The sequence below is a fragment of the Trachypithecus francoisi genome, unplaced genomic scaffold (assembly GCF_009764315.1).
Source record: "Trachypithecus francoisi isolate TF-2019V2 unplaced genomic scaffold, Tfra_2.0 Lachesis_group1, whole genome shotgun sequence".
NCBI lineage: Eukaryota > Metazoa > Chordata > Mammalia > Primates > Cercopithecidae > Trachypithecus > Trachypithecus francoisi.
Window position 1 is genome coordinate 35766711 of NW_022681454.1, and position 19129 is coordinate 35785839.

General features: G+C 36.2%; 1 protein-coding gene and 1 pseudogene across 4 annotated transcripts in view; both read right to left on the reverse strand.

Moving 5' to 3' along the window:
- Positions 1 to 13222: 13222 nt before the first annotated feature.
- On the reverse strand, positions 13223 to 14917 carry LOC117085256 (annotated as a pseudogene).
- A 104-nt stretch (positions 14918 to 15021) lies between these two features.
- Positions 15022 to 19129, reverse strand: part of ARAP2 (ArfGAP with RhoGAP domain, ankyrin repeat and PH domain 2) — a 179253-nt gene continuing 175145 nt past the window's right edge. For 2 of the 4 annotated variants that reach the window (XM_033213942.1, XM_033213943.1), the window contains exon 33: positions 15243 to 17327. In XM_033213942.1, coding sequence (XP_033069833.1) covers positions 16956 to 17327 — 372 coding nt within the window. In that variant the 3' untranslated portion in view covers positions 15243 to 16955. Of the gene's footprint in view, positions 17328 to 19129 lie in introns of all 4 variants that reach the window. The other 2 variants (XM_033213941.1, XM_033213944.1) reach the window with 2 other exon arrangements.

Genomic DNA, 19129 nt, shown 5'->3' on the forward strand with positions numbered 1-19129 from the left:
ATTTGAGTGTAGACAGATACATGAGTATCTTGACTTATTACAGAGTTTATCTTAAATTATTTTTCACAGTTACCTTACTCTTTGAATTAAATATGCATTATTAAAATAATCTTAATGGAGAGAAGACATCGTATATAAAACTGTAAGTTATTTTTATGTTAGTTTTTTACTTATTGATGTATTTGTTAACCCAGATTTGTTTAGTGTGGACTTTATGAAAGCTTCAATAGAAAGAGGTTTTGAAAGTTGCATGATGACTGAAGACTTGGTTTTCACGGCTAGGAAGGAGTCTCTTAAACTTGGTTATGTATTGACAAGATTTTACCATATTTTAGAAGAATCTTTCTTTAATAATTCTAACCACAACAATGTAATTATTCAAATGCTTTGTATTCTAAATACATACAGCATATTTTGGCACAGAGCATCTGCAGCCAGTGTCTAAGCAGTGTATTTTCAGCCAGAAAGTCAAAACCATGTCATCTGAAACTCATGTCTGGTAGTGTTTTACCTTTAGGTTTAGCCAAGTAGTATAAAATTAGTACGAAAGTAACTCTTGCAGCAGTTTTTTGGAATTTTCTTGCAAAATAAGGGTATTCCAAACTAAAGCACAGAAACCCAGAAAAACATATTACACTGCAATGTGTGTCTCTGAATAAGAACAGAAGGATTTTCATGTGTGGCATTCTTTCACGCTGGCATTCTCTTTTCATTCGAATCTAAAAAGCTGCTTTGTGAGCAGTTTTATTTAAATAAGTGTTTCAAGAAAGCACTGATTTTATTAAAGGCAGTATTGAAAACTTATTTTCTCCCTTATACTTTTTTTTTCTAGAAGATCACATAAAAGTAGTTATTTATTTCTTTCATTGCTGAAGTGGAATACCATAAAATGGGGCATGTTGGAAATATAGGTACTTTCGTACAACTGAATACTCCCACAAAGTACTTGTTTGTTCAAATCTTCTAGCCTTCACTCTTTCTTCAGGCAATTCAAATGCTGTTTGCGACATGTGACTGTTTGATGAAGACCAACAGAGCATGTCCTAGCCAATCTATATGTTAAATACTAATAAAGCTTTTTAAAAATAAAAATAGTCACAAAGTATTTTTTATATGTTCTTCTGACACCTTTAAAGTAACAAACCATTTTCTGGGCCACTGCTCTAGTGCTGGCTGTTAGGACAGTTCATACCTGAAAAACAGAGCAAGTTACATTTATGAACTATGAACATTTTCTGAAAGTTAAATGTTGAACATCCAAGTAAAGTCATTAAACTTGTAAATAGAAATAACAAACAATACAATGTGACATTTATTAGGAAAAATATACATATCAGCAATATGGTAATTTGAATAGGAATATAAAAGTAAAATTGTCAGGAAACACAAACATTAATAGCTTTTAATTAGAAACCATTGGAAAGGAAGTAGGAATGAAAGCAGCAAATTATCAAACTTATTCATAAAGAGCAAACCAAATGTATTCTAAGTTGTTCGTGTTAATATAGTCTGCAGCAGTGGACAAATCAATGTTAATTGAGTTCTAAAGCAACACATGCAGAAAACAGTTTTCAGTATTATGAACAGTAGCTACATATGAAAAGCCAGTTTTGAAATTAAATAGAATTTAATTCAGTCCTGAATACTTTTATTGACATAAAAATTGCTAAAGATAATGAATAAATTATATGCATTTCTAATGCTGTATTATTTTCTTTCAAACCTTTATTATGCAAACATTTGAACTTGCAGCAAATTTGAAAGAACTTCTTAATGAACACCCCGAAATTCACTACCCATATTAAAATTTTACTATACATCCTTAATTATGTTATTGATTCATTTATCCCTTCCTTTATCCATGAATTCATCTTATTTCTATCCATGTAATGTAAATTGCAAACATCTCAGCAATTTCCCTTAAATACTTCAGCATGCAGGGTTTTTTCTTTTTTTATTTTCTCTCTTTTTTTTTTTTTTTTTGAGATAGAGTCTCATTTTGTCGCCCAGGCTGGAGTGCAGTGGCGCGATCTCGGCTCACTGCAACCTCCGCCTCCGGGGTTCAAGCGATTCTCTACCTCAGCCTCCTGAGTAGCTGTGGTTACAGGCGCCTGCCACCACGTCCTGCTAATTTTTACACTTTTAGTAGAGACGGGGCTTCACCATCTTGGCCAGGCTGGTCTCGAACTCTTGACCTCATGATCCACCTGCCTTGGCCTCCCAAAGTGTTGGGATTACAGTCATTAGCCACCGCACCCGGTCCAGTATGCAGGTTTTTATAAAAAAAAAAAAAATTACACGAAATGAAATACACCTATCCTAAGTGTACATTCAGTAACTGTTGCTAAATACACGCACCTAATCTTCTACCAAAATATAGAACATTACCATCCAAGCCAGAAAGTTACTTTATTACCTTCCTAGGAAATCTCCACTCCTGGCCAAGATAACTACCGATGATGTTTTCCACCAATATGCTGTGCTTTTCTAAACGTGATGAGCTACTAAGTATAGAGGAATTACTTGTATCTTCAACTCCTGGGCTTCTAGATTCCAGATATCAACAATGACACCTTTCTCATTCAAATAAAAACATTTCAAATTATCCTTGTAAAATATGTATGCGCCTTTAATATAGTTGAGTGAAGATTGAAGAGTTTTAAAGTAAAAGGAATTTATTAAAATGGAGGCTGTGTTTACCTGGAGAGTTAATTAGGTAACTTCTAATCAAATCCCAGAGTGCTAGCAAGTTTATTTGCATTATGGATGAATAAAAACCACATTTCTTGTTCTTCAACTAGTTGATTATCTTACAAATTTAGATCCAATTATGAAATTGCTAAGTAGCTCAATACCAGCCATACAGTCGATACACAACAAATATTTGTAAATGGAATAAAAGAGTGAATGAGAACAAGAGAATGAATGCAAAGGGAACTGATGTTTGCTGTGTTTAGGTCATGTGACTAACAGAATGCTACATGCTTTCAATAATCGTATTTTTCCTTCAAACTATTCTGCAAATCAGGCATGCCTTTCACACCGCGAATGCTAGATACATCACTACAACCACTAAAATGCACCACTATAACTGCTGAAATGTACAGGCCCTAACTAAGGAGTTTTTATCCCCAAGAACATCAGAGCAGCAATTGCATTAGTCAACTGCAGTAAGATTAACTAACCTTTTTATACCCCAAAGTTCTCTCTTTGTCTGGACCAGAGAGGAGCAGCTTAGAAAAGATTTTATAAATACACACTATTGGCATTTACTAATCGATTGTTCAATTATTCTAAAAAGGGGAAAAATAGCAACTATTTCTTCCGGGTCAGATAATTGATAAGTAGAGAGACCTACAAAATTTCCAATGAGTGGGATACATACATTATTAGAGCTGCTTATTAAAGGTGATTCAATGTTAATATATTGAGGAAGTGAGATGAGAAATTACTAAGGATATGCACCTTCCAAAATCCAGCTGGAAAATGGATTTTAATTGTAATTCAGGGAGACCAGAGCTTGACTTCCAATATAAAATCATGTCTATATAGAACAAATGAGACTTTCCAAATTTTTTATTTAATTACCATTAACAAAACAGAAAAAGCAAACCCAAAAGGCAAAATAGACAAATGAATACACAAAATAACATTAAACAAAATATATTACATCATTACCACATACTACCAAATAAGCTTTTATCACAATCTAGAAATACTTTTTACTAAGTGTAAAGCTGATGACTACTCATATTATGCAGTCACCAGAGAAATACTTTTTAAGTACTTTGTCCTGGGGCATAATAGAAGATCCCCTGATAGTCTGTAGTCTACTTTAAGGACACTTTATAATGATTGGTGATGGATTACAAATGAGGCCAGGAGTTTAATTCTTTTGCAGTAGTAATGTAAAATGTGTATTGCTAGGAATTCATTATTTAAGTTTAATGACTTTAAGTGATTGCAGGTTATGTCTTTTAAAACACGCAATAACCCCGCGGGTTGATTTTGTCATTTGTATAGTCAACTGATAGAAATGATTTAAACAGTTTTAGTATTTTGATTATATTGGATGTATGAGTGCATTTAAAATATTTTAAGCTTTTGAATCCCTAGACATAGGGACAACATCTGTCACTGAATAAGATTTAGTTTTTCCACTAAGGCCCTGATAGGAAACCTCAATCCTGTGATTTTGTAATATGGTTATAAAATCTTGGATAAGATCTGATTTATTTGGAATGTATCCATGTTGTTCTTTGCCCGTGAGTGCACGCTGTTTATTATTCATGAGATGGAGTAAAACAGAAAGTCATTATGTTTGGGAAAATCATCCTCATAAGAACCATCGCATCTCTGGTAATTTGATTTAGCGTGTCAAATGTTTGATTTCTAACTTGTTCTAAAATATTTGTTATATGTCTAATTTCCCGATTCAACTCGGTAGTCTCATAGTGTGGGAAGTGACTGATTTAACCATTTAGTTTCAGGTACTTTTATTAATTAATTAATTAATTAATTATTTATTTATTTATTTTTGAGACGAAATCTCACTCTGTCGCCCAGGCTGGAGTGCAATGGTGTGATCTTGGCTCACCACAACCTCTGCCTCTTGGGTTCAAGTGATCCTCCTGCCTCAGCCTCCCAAGTAGCTGGGACTACAGGCATGCACCACCACACCCAGCTAATTTTTGTATTTTTGGTAGAGATGGGGTTTCATCTTGTTGGCCAGGCTGGTCTTGAACTCCTGGCCTCAGGTCATCCACCTGCCTCGGCCTCCCAAAGTGCTGGGATTACAGGTGTGAGCCACTGTGCCTGGCCAGTTTCAGGTGCTTTTATAAGGTAATTTCACAATTTTATTTCAGAGTGGACAAGAATTGGTATTTAGTAATAATAATGCATACATGATAGCACAAACGAGATAAGTTCCTTGGGAGCAAAAGCTAAGTTCTTCTAACAAAGAAGAAACATATTTCGTTAAATGTCACTCTATTTTTATTAGGCACCTGAGTAGCTGGGCAGAAAATGATTAAGAAACTGGGAGTAATACAAATATACTCAAGTATATTGGCTACTTTAAATAGGTCCTGAACTATTTTCAGTATAAAACTATAATAATAATAATGATTCTTTCATCATTGTAACCATTTGTATAAAGTATGTGTGGTATATACACTTGCACTGGGGCCAGGGAATATTTGTAGAGTTCAATTTGTACCATAGTAGGCACTTCCCCTTGTCTGGAGTGCATCTTCTTATGGCATCAATGTGAAACCTGGACTGTGACCCTTGAAGCTTACAATTTTATTGGAACTGTAAAGAGTTTGTTCATTTAACTCCCTGGTGAAATGACCACTCCTTTACAAGCAATGTCTCTATCTGAAGTAATGTTTCCTGACTTAAAGACAACTTTGTATTTTATTAGTTTTGGGAAATCAACTTTCTTTAATGTCTGCAGAGTATATACGTTTTTCAAACTTTTACTTTCAACATATACCTGTATATTTTATGTGTGTCTCTGAGAACCAGAACATGTATAGGTTTTCTTGCTGTTTACTTTTAATTGAAGTGCTTAGTTTCGTATGTAATTACTGATATATTTAGCCTTATATGTACCACCTTACTACTATTGTTTTCAGTATGACCTATTTTTCTCTTTTTCTTTTTTTCTACTTTTGAATTACTAAAATGTATTTTAGTTTTCCATTTTTCTTTTCTATAAGCATGAAAGTCATATATTCTTTCACTTTTCTTTTAGCAGGTACCCTAGAAATTAAAGCATGCATCCTTAACATTGTAATTAATACAAATGATTACTTTCACTTCTTCCCTGGCAATGCTTGCACATTTATTCACAAGACATTATATCATCATTTAGTACAGTCAATATTAATTTATGTTTACTTGATTTTTTCTTTTTACTTTCCTTTGCTCTTTAGTTTTACTGCATTTTGGCACTTTTAAATAGGACCAATTTCTTTCTATTTAAATATTATCTTTAGTTTTTTTTTTTTTTTTTTTTCAATGCAGGTTGATTGAGGAAATCTCTCTTTCTCTGAAGTAGCCTTTATTTTGCCATCTTTTTTGAGGAATATTTTAAGGAATATGGAATTCTAGTTGGCATATATTTTCATATAGCACTTTAATAATTATAATTGATTCTTTTTTTGGCTTTCATCTTTAATGGTGAGAGGCCACTGTCATTGCATTGTTATTACTTTAAGTTTAGGGTTTCAGTATTCTCTGGCTGATTTTAAGAGTCCCTCAGTGACTTTTCCATTGTTTTATTATAATGTAATTTTGTGTAGTTTTCTTTTTCTTTTAATTTACCTTGCTTAGAGTTCGGCTAACATATTGAATCTATTGGTATAAATAACATATCCATTAAAAAACCTGTTGGTCATTTTCTCCTCCAACATTGCCTCCTCCCCATTTTCTATCTCCTCCCTTTTAGAATAACACATTATCTATATGTTTGACATTTTAACAGTGTCTCACATACTTCTTTTATCTATGTATTTTGTTTTTCTATGTGTTCATTTTGGATATATTTGATTTTTTTACTAACCTGTCTCCAATTCACTAGCCTTTGGTGAATGTCAATTATGCTGTAAAACCCATTTGTTTTTGACTTTAGTTACTATGTTTTTAACTTCTAAAATTTTTATTTGATTTTTCAAAATTCCAATTCTCTGACAGAATTATCCAATGTTTTCTGTATTTTTTCTCTATTTTATTGTTAATGTTAATATTAATCATAGCTGTTATTTAGTTCCTCTTTGGTAATTCCAACAGCTTGATCATTTGGAGATTTCTTTCTATTGTCTATATTTTCATCTTAGCGTTTTGGTCAAAGGGTCATATGTCTTGAAATTTTTTTCCTTTTTTCTTCATTTTTAAATGCCAGAAATTGAAAAAAAAAAAATAGAGAAGTTCCATAGAGGATTTACCTTTCCATCTTTTGGCAGAGAGGAGGCTGATGATCCTGATCCAATGGAACTGAGCTGAATTGAGGTTATGGGCAGTTTTGATGATGACCTGCCAAGATTTCCAATTCATACCTGCTCCAACCATATGGCTTCCCAAGGCTTCCAAACGAGAGCATGTATGGTCACAAGGGTCTCTCTCCATGGTAGTAAATACAGTTGAATTTTTGTATTCTCAGTATCATGAGATTATAAACAACTCCACTGCACTATTAGAGATTTTCTGCTGAGCTTGTTAGCTTACTGTTACATGTCGCATCACAATTCAGCAAATGTCTTAAAAGGAAAACCAGCTATAGTTAGTTTTCTATTCCTCCATTCTTGCTAGGGTCTTAGTGCCTCGAGTCTCCAATATTGTTTCATGAACAATACTGCGAAAGCTCTGCTGTTTATTCTCTCTTAAAAAATCATCTCAACTTGAGCAAAGACTAGATTTTCAACTTTTTGTCCTGTGTACAGATTATTTAAATGCATCCAGAAAAAGAGCAGCTATAAAATATTAGCCCATGTCTTTAGTGTTCCTAGTTCTTCAGAATCTGGCCACCTCTATTCCTCATTTCAGCAACATGCTTTACAGAGAGTTTGTTTTTGATTTTATTTTTTATTTTGTTTCCCATAGTTTCTAGCTTTCAGTGAAATCACTGTTCTTCAAGCTACTTCATTATGCCATGATTCATTCATTCAACATCTGTTTCAGTAGTGAATATGAGATAAGGTACAAGCACTATTTTAGATTCTGGGAATACAGTGGTTAATCTAAGACTTTGCATTTGCAGGGGTATATTCTAGTGGAAGTAGATCATTAAAATATATACTAATAAATATATCAATTATTGGGTGGTGATAAGCCCAATGAAGTAAGAAGAGAAAAGGGATAGAAGGTAATGATGCCACTTCATATGGCATGCTCAGATATTATCTGCCTGACAAGGAGACAGTCAAGGTGGTCTACATGAAGTTAACAGAGTGATATATGTACATGTCTGAAAAGACTGATGGCCAACAGAAGAAACACTTAAGTGAAAAGTTCTAAGGCCTTTTCATGCCTAGTGATGCTGAGGAACAGTATGCTTATAGCAAAGTGAGTGAGGCAGAGTGTTTAAAAAATATCAGGTGGTACATTGGAACAATCATTTCCAATTTGTATTTATATTTAAATACATTTTAAATATTTATATTCATAAATGCAATATGACTTACATTGATAAAGGCATTTCATTTTAACTTAAATAAAATAGAAAGCTATTAGGAGAAGAGACATAATCTTTTATTTTAGAAGTTCTCTCTTTCTTTTGCTTCCTTCCATATAGTAGCATGCAATTAGGGGACAAGTTGAATATCTTTTGCATAATTCAGGAAATATATAATTAAGGGCAGAGTGTAAAAGTGTGGCCTCTTGAGCTAGATTTCCTGTGTTTGAATGCCAGCTTTGCCAATCATTAGATGAATAATGCTGCTTAGTATCTCTGTACCTGAGTCCTAAACAAGGAAAGGCTGAGGAGCAAGTAAAGAGTTTTAGATATATTTGAGATGCTAGTTGTACATTCAAGTGGAAATTTAAATTACAGTCTGGAATTCAATGAATTGATTCAGACTGAAGTTAAACATATGGGTAGCACAGAAGATGTACTGTATGCAAAGTTACGAAATTTGATATGTTCCTCTAGGAGCTAGGCTACCCAGTAAAGGATCTGAGAAGTCTGATTTGTGAGGAAAGAGGAAAACCACAAGATACTATTATTCTAGAGACCAATACTAGAATTGTTACAAAAGGAGAGTGCTTAACTGTGTAAAATGCCATAGATGGTGATAGGTCAATATGATGACTGAAAACTGATCATTACAGTCATGAATAAGGTTGCTCTGACCTTGCCAGGAGCAGTTTTTGAAGAGTAATGGGAAACAAAAGGCTGAATAAAGAAGTTTCAGAGAAAGAATGGGAGGTTAAAAAGAGAAGGCAGCAAGTTAGACAACTATAATGAAGAGTCTTGCTGCAAACAGGAGCAGACAAATGAAGCAATAGTAGAGGGGAAGACGAGATCCTCCTCAGTGAGATATAAATGCTACTTCTATCTGATGAAGGTTGTTGTTAAGCCAATCAACAGGCTGTAAAAATCATGGTTTGGGTCAGCTGGGTTGATTGAAGTGAGTTTTTGTGTCTCTGTAGTTTAGCGTTTTGGTTGATAGCTCAGTCGTTTAACTGAGAAGCTCTCTTGGTTTTTCTTTGAAAGGTTCAGCAACATTCTTTATCAGATGTTATGAAAGACTGGGCATCTTTGCTCTGTTGGAAGAGTGGCTCTTGATATGAAAACCTGAGTCTTTACAAGCAGACCCCAACAGTAATTTTGCTGAGCCACAATTTTGAATTTTTATGCTATATTATTTTAGTGTCCATGTTATTTAGCTAGCTGACTTCTAAGTAGTTACATCTCAACATGTCATTCTTTTCCTCCATTAATCATATGGTTATTATAACTTTGATATGATGTCAGAAAGTTATTCTGAGATTTGGAGCAACAACAGCACAAGGATTAATTCTTTCAAGTACCAGAGGGTATTCTGCTCATCGTATATCAATATTAACAAATTAACACAAAAACGTGACGTACTACTTTACTAAGGTTGCCATAACAAAATACCACATACTGGGTGGCTTAAACAACAGAAATTTATTTTCTCATAGATTTAGAGGCTGGAAGTCCAAGATCAAGATGTCAGCAGGTTTTTTTTTTCTAAGGCCTTTCCCTTCACTTTGCAGATGGCTGCATTTTCCTTGTGTTCACACATGGCCTTTTCTCTGTGGCTGGGCATCCCCAATGTCTCTCTGTATGTCCTAATTTCCTCTTATGTCACCAGTCAGAATGGATTAGGGCTTGCCCTAATAACTTCATTTTAACTCAGTCACCTCTGTGAAGGACCTACCTCCAAATATTGTCACATTCTAAGGTACTAGGAATTAGGATTTCAACATATGATTTTTGGGGGAAGACATCTCAGCCCATAACTTGTGGTAATCTGCTTTATTAGTGCATATGTTTTAAAGGATGAATAAAAAATTGCTATAAGCAGCTTTTTAATTTTTTTAAAGAATTTTATTTTAATTTTTATGGGTACATAGTAGGTGTATACACTTATGGGGTACATGAGATGTTTTGATACAGGGATGCAATGTCGACTAGTCACTTCATGAAAAATGGGTTATCCATTCCCTCAAGTATTTATATTTTGTGTTAAAGAATCCAGTTATACTCTTTTAGTTATTTTAAAATGTACAATTAAACTGACAATAGGCACGCTGTCCCTGTTGTGCTAGCAAATGCTAGGTCTCATTGTTTCGTTTTATTCTTTTGTATCCATTAATCATTCTTATCTCGCCCCCAACCCCCATCCCACGACCCTTCCCGGCCCCCGGTGGCCATCCTTCTGCACTTTATCTCAATGGATTCCATTGTTTTGTTTTTAGATCCCACAAATAAATAACAGGTGGTGTTTGTCTTTCTGTGCCTGGCTCATTTCACTTAGAATATTGACCTCCAGTTCCATACATATTTGCAAATAACAGAATCTCATTCTTTTTTATGGATGAATTGCACTCCATTGTGTAGAAGTACCACGTTTTCTTTATTGATTCATGTGTTGATGGAGACAGGTTGCTTCCATATTCTGGCTATTGTGGATAGTGCTGCAACAAACACGGGAGTGCTGCTATCTCTTAGATATACTGATTTCCTTTCTTTGGGGTACATATCCAGCAGTGGGATTGTTGGATCATATGGTAGTTCTACTTTCAGTTTCTTGAGGAACCTCCAATTGTTCTCCATAGTAATTGTACTTACATTCCCACCAAGAAGGTTCCCTTTTCTCCACAATCTCACCAGCATTTATGATTGCCTGTTTTGAGGGTATAAACAATTTTCACTTAGGTGAGATGATTTCTGATTGTAGTTTTGATTTGCATTTTTCTGACAATTTATGTTGAGCACCTTTTCATCTTCCTGTTTCCCATTTGTCTTCTTTTAAGAAATGTCTATTCAAATCTTTTGCCAACTTTTAATCAAATTATTAGATTTTTTTCCTATAGAGTTGTTGAGCTTCTTATTTATTCTGGTTATTAATCCCTTGACAGATGGATAGCTTGCAAATTTTTTTTTTTTTTTTGCCGTTCTCTGGATTGTTTCTTCACTTTGTTGGTTGTTCTCTTTGCTATGCAGAAGTTTTTAACCTGATGTGATCCCATTTGTCCATTTTTGCTTTGGTTGCCTGTGCTTGTGGGGATATGACTCAAGAAATTTTTGACCAGTCCACTGTTCTAAAATGTTTCCTCAATGCACCATGCTGCTGCTGCTAGGAGTTTGGGGAGGAATTGTGTTGATTCAAGGCAGTTTTTCTTACCATTTCAGTGCCTCTTTCAGTGATACTAAGTTAAAACCAGGTACTGTGAGAGGTCATCTGATTTTTGGTTCACATGAAGTTTGTTTTCTGTGTGGATAGTTGTTATTAGGTTGGTGTTCTTTCGTGAAGGACAACTGAAAGAGCCTTCTATTTCATCATCTTGATCTGCCTGCTAGAAGCAGTTCTGAAAACCATTAGGGTCAACTAAGATCAAATGAGAGCTAGGAGGACTAATACATTAATAACTAACATTTATTGTACCTCTAGTCTACCACTACATATGTATCTATTTCATATGCCCGGCTCATAATTTATGTGTATGTGTGTATAAAATAGTTGTTGAAAAAAGTCAACAAGTTAATTAACATTCCTGCTTCTCCGATGAGGACATTTGGGCTTCAAACTTTGACTCATAAAAAGGGTTAAATCTGCAGAGGTATCTCAATTATTAAAACCTTTACATTCAGCATATAGGGGCTATGGCAGAGAAGGGGGAATACAATGTAATTTATAGCATTTTAAATAAAAGAATGTTAAAATAATTATACAACTTAAAAGCATAAACTTTAGTTACCTGGTTCATTTCTGTGCTTTGCATTTCCTGATCATTAGAAATCAATGTGATGACAGTACACATGACAGAAAAATGGTCACATTTCACAAATAATTCTGTCTTAACTAATTGGTAACAGTGAAACAGTAGAAAAACTAACATAACTAACTCCATTTTTTGTGTAAGAGGTCTTTACCCATTCCTGTTCATAGGCTAATTTTAGAGCACTGAGAAAAAATTCAAAGAAAACAGTCATGTAGTTTTCTTAACTAACTCTGCAATTAAAGTAGGTAAACAGCTATGTTTTGTTAAAGATTTGCAGAAGCAAACACCACATGTTCTCACTCATAGGTGGGAACTGAATAACAAGAACACTTGGATACAGGGCGGGGAACATCACACACCAGGGCCTGTCGGGAGAGCCTGCGGGAGGGATAGGATTAGGAGAAATACTTAATGTAAATGACGAGTTAATGGGTACAACATGACACATGTATACCTATGTAACAAACTTGCATGTTGTGCACATGTACCCTAGAACTTAAAGTATAATAATAATAATAATAATAATAATAAAAAGATTTGCAGAAGTATTGTGATCTGACCACGGACGAAGCAGCTCCAGCCGCCTCAAACTCTTCACTAGTTCCCAAATGTCTGCAGTTGTGGTCACCTCTTGATCCCAAACCCTTCCTCTTCCTGCTACCCTAAACATAAAAACAGCTTGAAATTTGTAATGACTTAAAATGGTACTTTAGAACACTAGTCATCCATCTTCTTGGTTTGCTGGCTTTCCAAAAGAAAGTTGCCTTCCTTGTTCCACCTCCTTAACCTACTGGCAGTTGTGAGGCAAGCAAAACGGGTTTGGGGGTTGATTACAAGTTCATTTGAGTAAGGAAGAATATGTAAGCCTTTGTGCAAATTTTGTTGAGATGGTGAAAGTTTTAATCTTCTTCCTAAAGTGATTATTAAAACTTTAAAAAGATGCAAATATCTGCATGCTACAACCTGTTCAAATAAATTTGATGCATTTTAAAAATTGCTTTTGCATTACAGTTTTTGAATTAAAAATAATGCAATTCAGCAGCTAATATAGTTATGTTCATAAGTCACATTTTTGCTTCAATTATTTTTGCTTGGTTTTGAGTTCTCAGTGACACTTTGATGAATCATCAGGTAATGATTTGTTTAGAAATCAACTACTTAAAAACCACGTCTAATTAATTTTAGGGCTACAGAAATAAAATTCAGAGTGTCTTTGAGCACTTTTCTTTTCTTTTCTTTTCTTTTCTTTTTTTTTTTTTTTCCAGTGACTAAGCCTTCATTATTGCAAGCTTGAGTCCCAACATCAGGTCTGCTCCGGTTGTGGAGGAATTCTCCTCCTTGGAAGTGGAAATAAGCCACCTCTGACCCTATCACCTCCTGTTCCCAGCCACACCCAAAGTCTCAACACAGGTTCTGGGCTGGGGGAGGGGAAAACCACAGTGGCCTAGCCAGAGGCAGGGGCCACGGTGGGATTTCAGAAAGTCCTCTTGATGGAAGTGGACTCCTTCCCTGCAGGTAGTGAATGGTGTGGCAGGATTTGTTGGCCCAGTTTGAGCCCAGGGATACTACTTGGTTAAGTGAATGGTGAGACTGAAGGGTAGCCCTAGTCCTACAGCTCGGGTGGGCTGCCCTGGCTGTGGGTACACTCTGGGGTGTAGGATCCCACAGGAATATGTGCAACCTGGTCCGCTGTGGGGAGGGACAGGTCAGGATAGGAGCCCTGGTGCCCCCAGACCCTGGTTTGCTATCTCTGGAGTTCTGCAGGCTGAAGCCCACAGACAGAGGTAGATGCAGTCACAGGGCATGGGCCCAGGCCCTTCACAGGCTCCCCACCTCTTGGGTCCCTGCCTCTGCACAGAAGGAAGGAGAGGAGCCACCGCAAAGGAGAGAAAATACATTGGGGAAGGCAGAGATAAGATAATAGAAAGGGTAGAGATGATGAGGAAGGAGACAAGGGGAGGATAAGAAGCAGGTAAAGGGAGATGAGGAGTCTAAGGGCAGACAATAGAATGGGAGGCGGCTGTGAGAAGGCAGCGAGCTGGAGAGGGAGAAGGGAGAGGTCCTCTGGGAGAAGAAAGGGAGGGAGAGAAGGGCCAGGCAAGAGAGCCCTCAGAGTTGAGGTCCCCAGACTTGGGCTGGGCCTAGCAAGATGTGAGTTCCAATGACTTCTTCAGCCTCTTCTTCAGCTCCAGTAGGAAGTTCTAGCACCTTTTACACACGGGCTTCATGTCAAACTCCACAAAGTTGATCTTCAGAGTGAGCCTGCTCTTGCAGGTGGAGCAGGAGAAGCAGTTCACACACCTCAGGCCTTGTTGAGGACCAACACCATGTCACCCTCGACTTCATGGCTGCAGCTGTAGCAGATGTTCCAAAGAGCTGGCTGTAGAGGATCTCAAAGTAGGCCAGGCCCTTCTTCTCGTAGTGCCAGAGCTCCAGGAATGGCTTCTCACACTCAGGGCAAAAAGCTCTGCATGCCACCACTCTTTGCCCAGTGTATTCACTATGTGACCCTTGATGGGCTGGCTGCAGTCCCTAAAAATAGGGACAGCATCTTGTAAATGCAGGGCAGGCAGTAGAGTTCACCCTTCAGCTCATGGGCCTCACCAGTCAGCTCCTTCCTACAGTGGATGCAGCTGAAGTGGCCTGGGTGTCAGGCACTGTTCCTGAACATGAGGGGCTGCTCATGAATGAGCAAGTGGCACTGCTGAGGTGCCAGACACTTGTGCCAGGCCCTTGGCTTTCTCGTGGTGTGGCAAGGCTGGCAGAGATGTCCATAAACCAGGGGTGGTACTATGCATCTTGCAGGGATGTGGCTGGTCAGCAGCCTCATCAATACAGGCCACAGAGCCTGTAATTGTGCCTGGTTCTCAGCAAGTGGGCCTTTAAATAAATAAAGCTACTTATATTGACCTGTTTGGAAAAACAATATGACCAGTTTGAAGTGCATACTAAATTCAAATTTTTTTAAAAGGAAAGAAAGCTAATCTATTTGATCTATTTCACAGTAACAACCTTCAAGTTCTGAAAATAATAAAGTCACATTCTAGTAGACTTGTAAAACAATTTTAATGTTTACTCAAAATAAATGAGATGTCATCATTAGCCCTTATCTTACACTTGAAAAATGGAGACAATTGTTCAGAATAGAAAGGGAAACAGCTATTAGAGTTTAAGCTCAAGTTTCAAGAAAAATTCAGATAAGGCAGGTAAAAACTCTCGATACTTTTCCACTGTCCAACATCACCAAACATTAATTTCCACATACCTTTTATTTCATAAAAATATAAATATTAGAAATAGTATGTTTAAGATTAGTTTTTCTTTCTAAATAACATGATTTCTTGCTTTAAAGCAAGATTCCCTAATAGTGCCACCTATTTCATAAACTGTCCTGCAGTTTTGTGCTTTTTAAAAATTCTAACTTACTTTGATTTAAAGAATAAATATCTCATACCCATGGTGAACTATTTTATCACCCCAAAATACAAATGATCTGTATTTTACAATGAAGAAATTCATAGCATTTACCACCACATCACTGTACCATGATTGGACGACTGAAGTATGGGCCTGTGTATATAGATTGAAGAATAAAAAGGAAATGCTAAAAAAAAAAGGCTTAGCTACATAAAATAATGTTTAATATCAAAACTCAGCAAACATAAGCCAATTTTAAAGAAACTGATGAAAAATGCTTCCCCTAACATGAACTATGATTAGATAGTACTGTCTGTCAGGAAAATCACCAATTCAGTAGCTGATCTTTATGTGGAAACAAAAATAGGACTTTGTCCTTATTCACAAGTACAGGGAAGAGACCACTCCTTTATTTAAAAAAAAAAAAACAAAACAAAAAACAAAAAACACCTAGATTAAATGTGAACAAGTAGCCCCAAATGTACAGTAAACCACCAACTACCCCCTGGCTCCATAATGGCCATAATATTGTATTCTTCCAGTTATTTCTGAGAATTCAAAGAAAAACATTATAATCTTACTTAAAATAATAATAAAAATTGTAAAAATCAAACAGAACAACAGGACCTTGCGGTAATGAATTTTGTTCGTACCAAAAGTATAGTCAGAAATTCTAAAAAAAAAAAAAAAAAATTGCTTGCATACAACGACAGCGCAATCAGCATCCGGGCCAGGTCCTGTGTACACAACCTCTCCAATGCAGTGTAAGTTTCCTCTTAGCAGCCACCAACAATGAGCTCAAACGTAGTGAATCTATAATGTGGCTGGTTTTCTAACACTATAAATATTAATAAGAGTGGCTAGTGCTATTATTTACATCTGTTGGCCGAATATTACTCTTGGGAAATAAACCCTGGACTCTTTTCTTAACAAGTGGCTTCTCATTGACAAGTCCTGGTCATTAGTGAACTTGAATGAATCTTAGCTCACTTCCTTGTTTTGAAGGACATTTAACTCCTTGCTTCTTTTAAAAGCTCCAGTGTTTTTTAGGCAACCACTACAATAAATTCTCCCCCCTTTTTCAATTTACTTCCCTTCTTTTCCCTAAGGTAGACCCTCTGTAAACCTAAAAACATATGGTAATTTAATATACAAGGTTTCTCAAAGTGCAAAATATGTTACAGATAGTTTCTTAGACTTCATTTAAACACAGCATTTTATACAATACAGTACAGTTTGAGATTTCTGCTCATAAATTATACCACTTAACAGATAACTACTTTAAAAGGGCTGACCACCTAAGTAACCCATTGTCTTCTTACACAAAGTTAATACAATGAAACTTTACAAGCTTTGTTCAGACCAAAATAAAGTTAATCTTACACTTAATCACATATATACATATTTTTAAATGCTCCTTAAATGCCTAAGTATAGATAGACCAATTTGCCTATCAATAGGCAAATTCTTATGAATTATCTTATAGTTCAGTTTCAGATTTACACATAAAGATTGCATACAATACTTAAAAAAATAATCTGGGGAGCAATTCATTTTATTTGCTACTTCAAAATCTGCTCATCCTGTAACTCTCTTGGAAGGGTTCTTGATCGCTGTAGAACCACATTAAGTTCTTCAATTACCCTTGATGGTAACTTATGATCAGAGTCCAAAGTAGCCTTGCTATTCCTGTCCTCAGTCTTCCTCAATGTCTTTAGTCCTTTATGGCCTTTTGGTTGCCCAAGTGGGGCTTCAGGCTCTGTGTCCTCCAGGCAGTTGAAACTCCGATGTTTTCGGGTTCGATTTCGAAGTTTATCGTCCTTGTGCTCCAGGCAGTGGGCCACCATGGAAGCTCTCTCCTTTAAGCTCGAGTCCACGGACTCTTTATCACACTTTTCAATGAGCCGCAGCCTTTCAAGTTCTGCTCTTGCACTCTAAAAATAAAATAAAATGTCTCACAGGGAAGCAAGATTTGGCACAATTTAGGTTTAGAAAGTGCAATCCACATAAAAGTTGATGTTTCCTATAAAAGAGCTCATTTCTATGACTTAGGTCCTAACTTTACTTCGATAAAAGTGGCATGTCTTAATTTATATACTAATCTTAGAGCTACAAAATCAACTACAGACAGTCCCTGGCTTACAATGCTTCGATACGATTTTTTAACTTTACAATGGTGCAAAACAAATATGCATTAAGTAGAAAGCATACTTCAAATTCTGAATTTGATCTTTTCTCCAGTTAGCGATGCGTGGTAGGTGACACTCCCTGGTGACGCTGGGCAGTGGCAGTGAGCTGTAGCTCCCAGTCAGCCATGGACTCAGGAGGGTGAATAACTGATACGGTGTGCTGGCTGTGTTGCCAGATGATTCTGCCCAGCTGGAGGCTAATATAAATGTTCTGAGCATGTTTAAAATATAAGGTACAAATAATTTTGAAATTTGGAATTTTCTGGTAAGATTCTGATTATACATCTTAAGTTATACACATTTTTCCTACTCTGAAATTTATTGGAAGAAATGTTTAATATCTAGCTTAATTCCAAAGTTTCATTAGAATATGTTAAAATACTAAGAAAAAGAGTAGTGATGGTTGAACAACAATGTAAATGCAACCAATGTCACTGATTGTATGTATTTTTAAATAAAGTAGAAAATTTCATGATATATTTGTTTTATCACAAATGAAGTAAAAAACAACAAGACAGGATTTATAAACAAACTTTAATCTTGTTAAAAAGTTTCACTTGGCATCTATTATTTGGGAAAAATTAATAAATATAGAGAGGTTTTATATGTCAGAGTAACAGTTCTCATTATCTTTCAATCATCAGCATAAAAACTCCGGGGCTCTCTTAGACACAGAATTTAGGGGCCAAGTAATAACATCCATAATGCTGAAATTTGAAGTACACTACTGATACGGTTTGCATCTGCATCCCCACCCAAATCTCATGTTCAAATGTAATGCAGTGTTAGAGGTGGGGCCTGATAGGAGGTGACTGAATCATGGGGGTGGGGTTTTAATGAGTGGTTTAGTACCATTCCCTCTGTGCTGTTCTCCTGAGTGAGTTATCTTGAGATCTGGTCATTTAAAAGTGTGTAGCACCTTTCCCCTCTCTCTCTTGCTTCTGTTCCAGCCATGTAAGATGTACTTGCTTCCCCTTTGCCTTCTGCTATAATTGTAAGATTCCTAAGTCTTCCCCAGAAGCCAAGCAGATGCCACCATGCTTCCTGTGGAACCGTGAGCTAATTAAACACATTTTCTTTATAAATTACCCAGTCTCAGACATTTCTTTATAGCAATGAGGGAACAGACTAATACATCTATAATATCAGCCTAAATTATGTAATCTTAAATGAAGGTGGGGAGATGTGATGGAAGTGAACTGTGAAGGGTTAGGGGGTGGGAGAGTGAGGAAGAACTTTGCATGAATACTACAGTGTGCCAAATTGCCTTGAATGTTAGGAAGAAAGAAAGCCAAGTGCATAGATAATGGGGAAAGAAAGACATAGTTTATGCACTGTACTGTCCTTAAAAGATTAGGCATTAATAATTTTAAAAGAGAGAGAGATAAGGTCTGAAAGTGGAAGAGCCAGAGATGGCTTGTAACACGCAGTGCCAGTTCATGTCACAGGGTGCTTAGGGAAAACCTCACGGTTCCACAGGAAGCATGGTGGCATCTGCTTGGCTTCTGGGGAAGCCTTAGGAATCTTACAATTATAGCAGAAGGCAA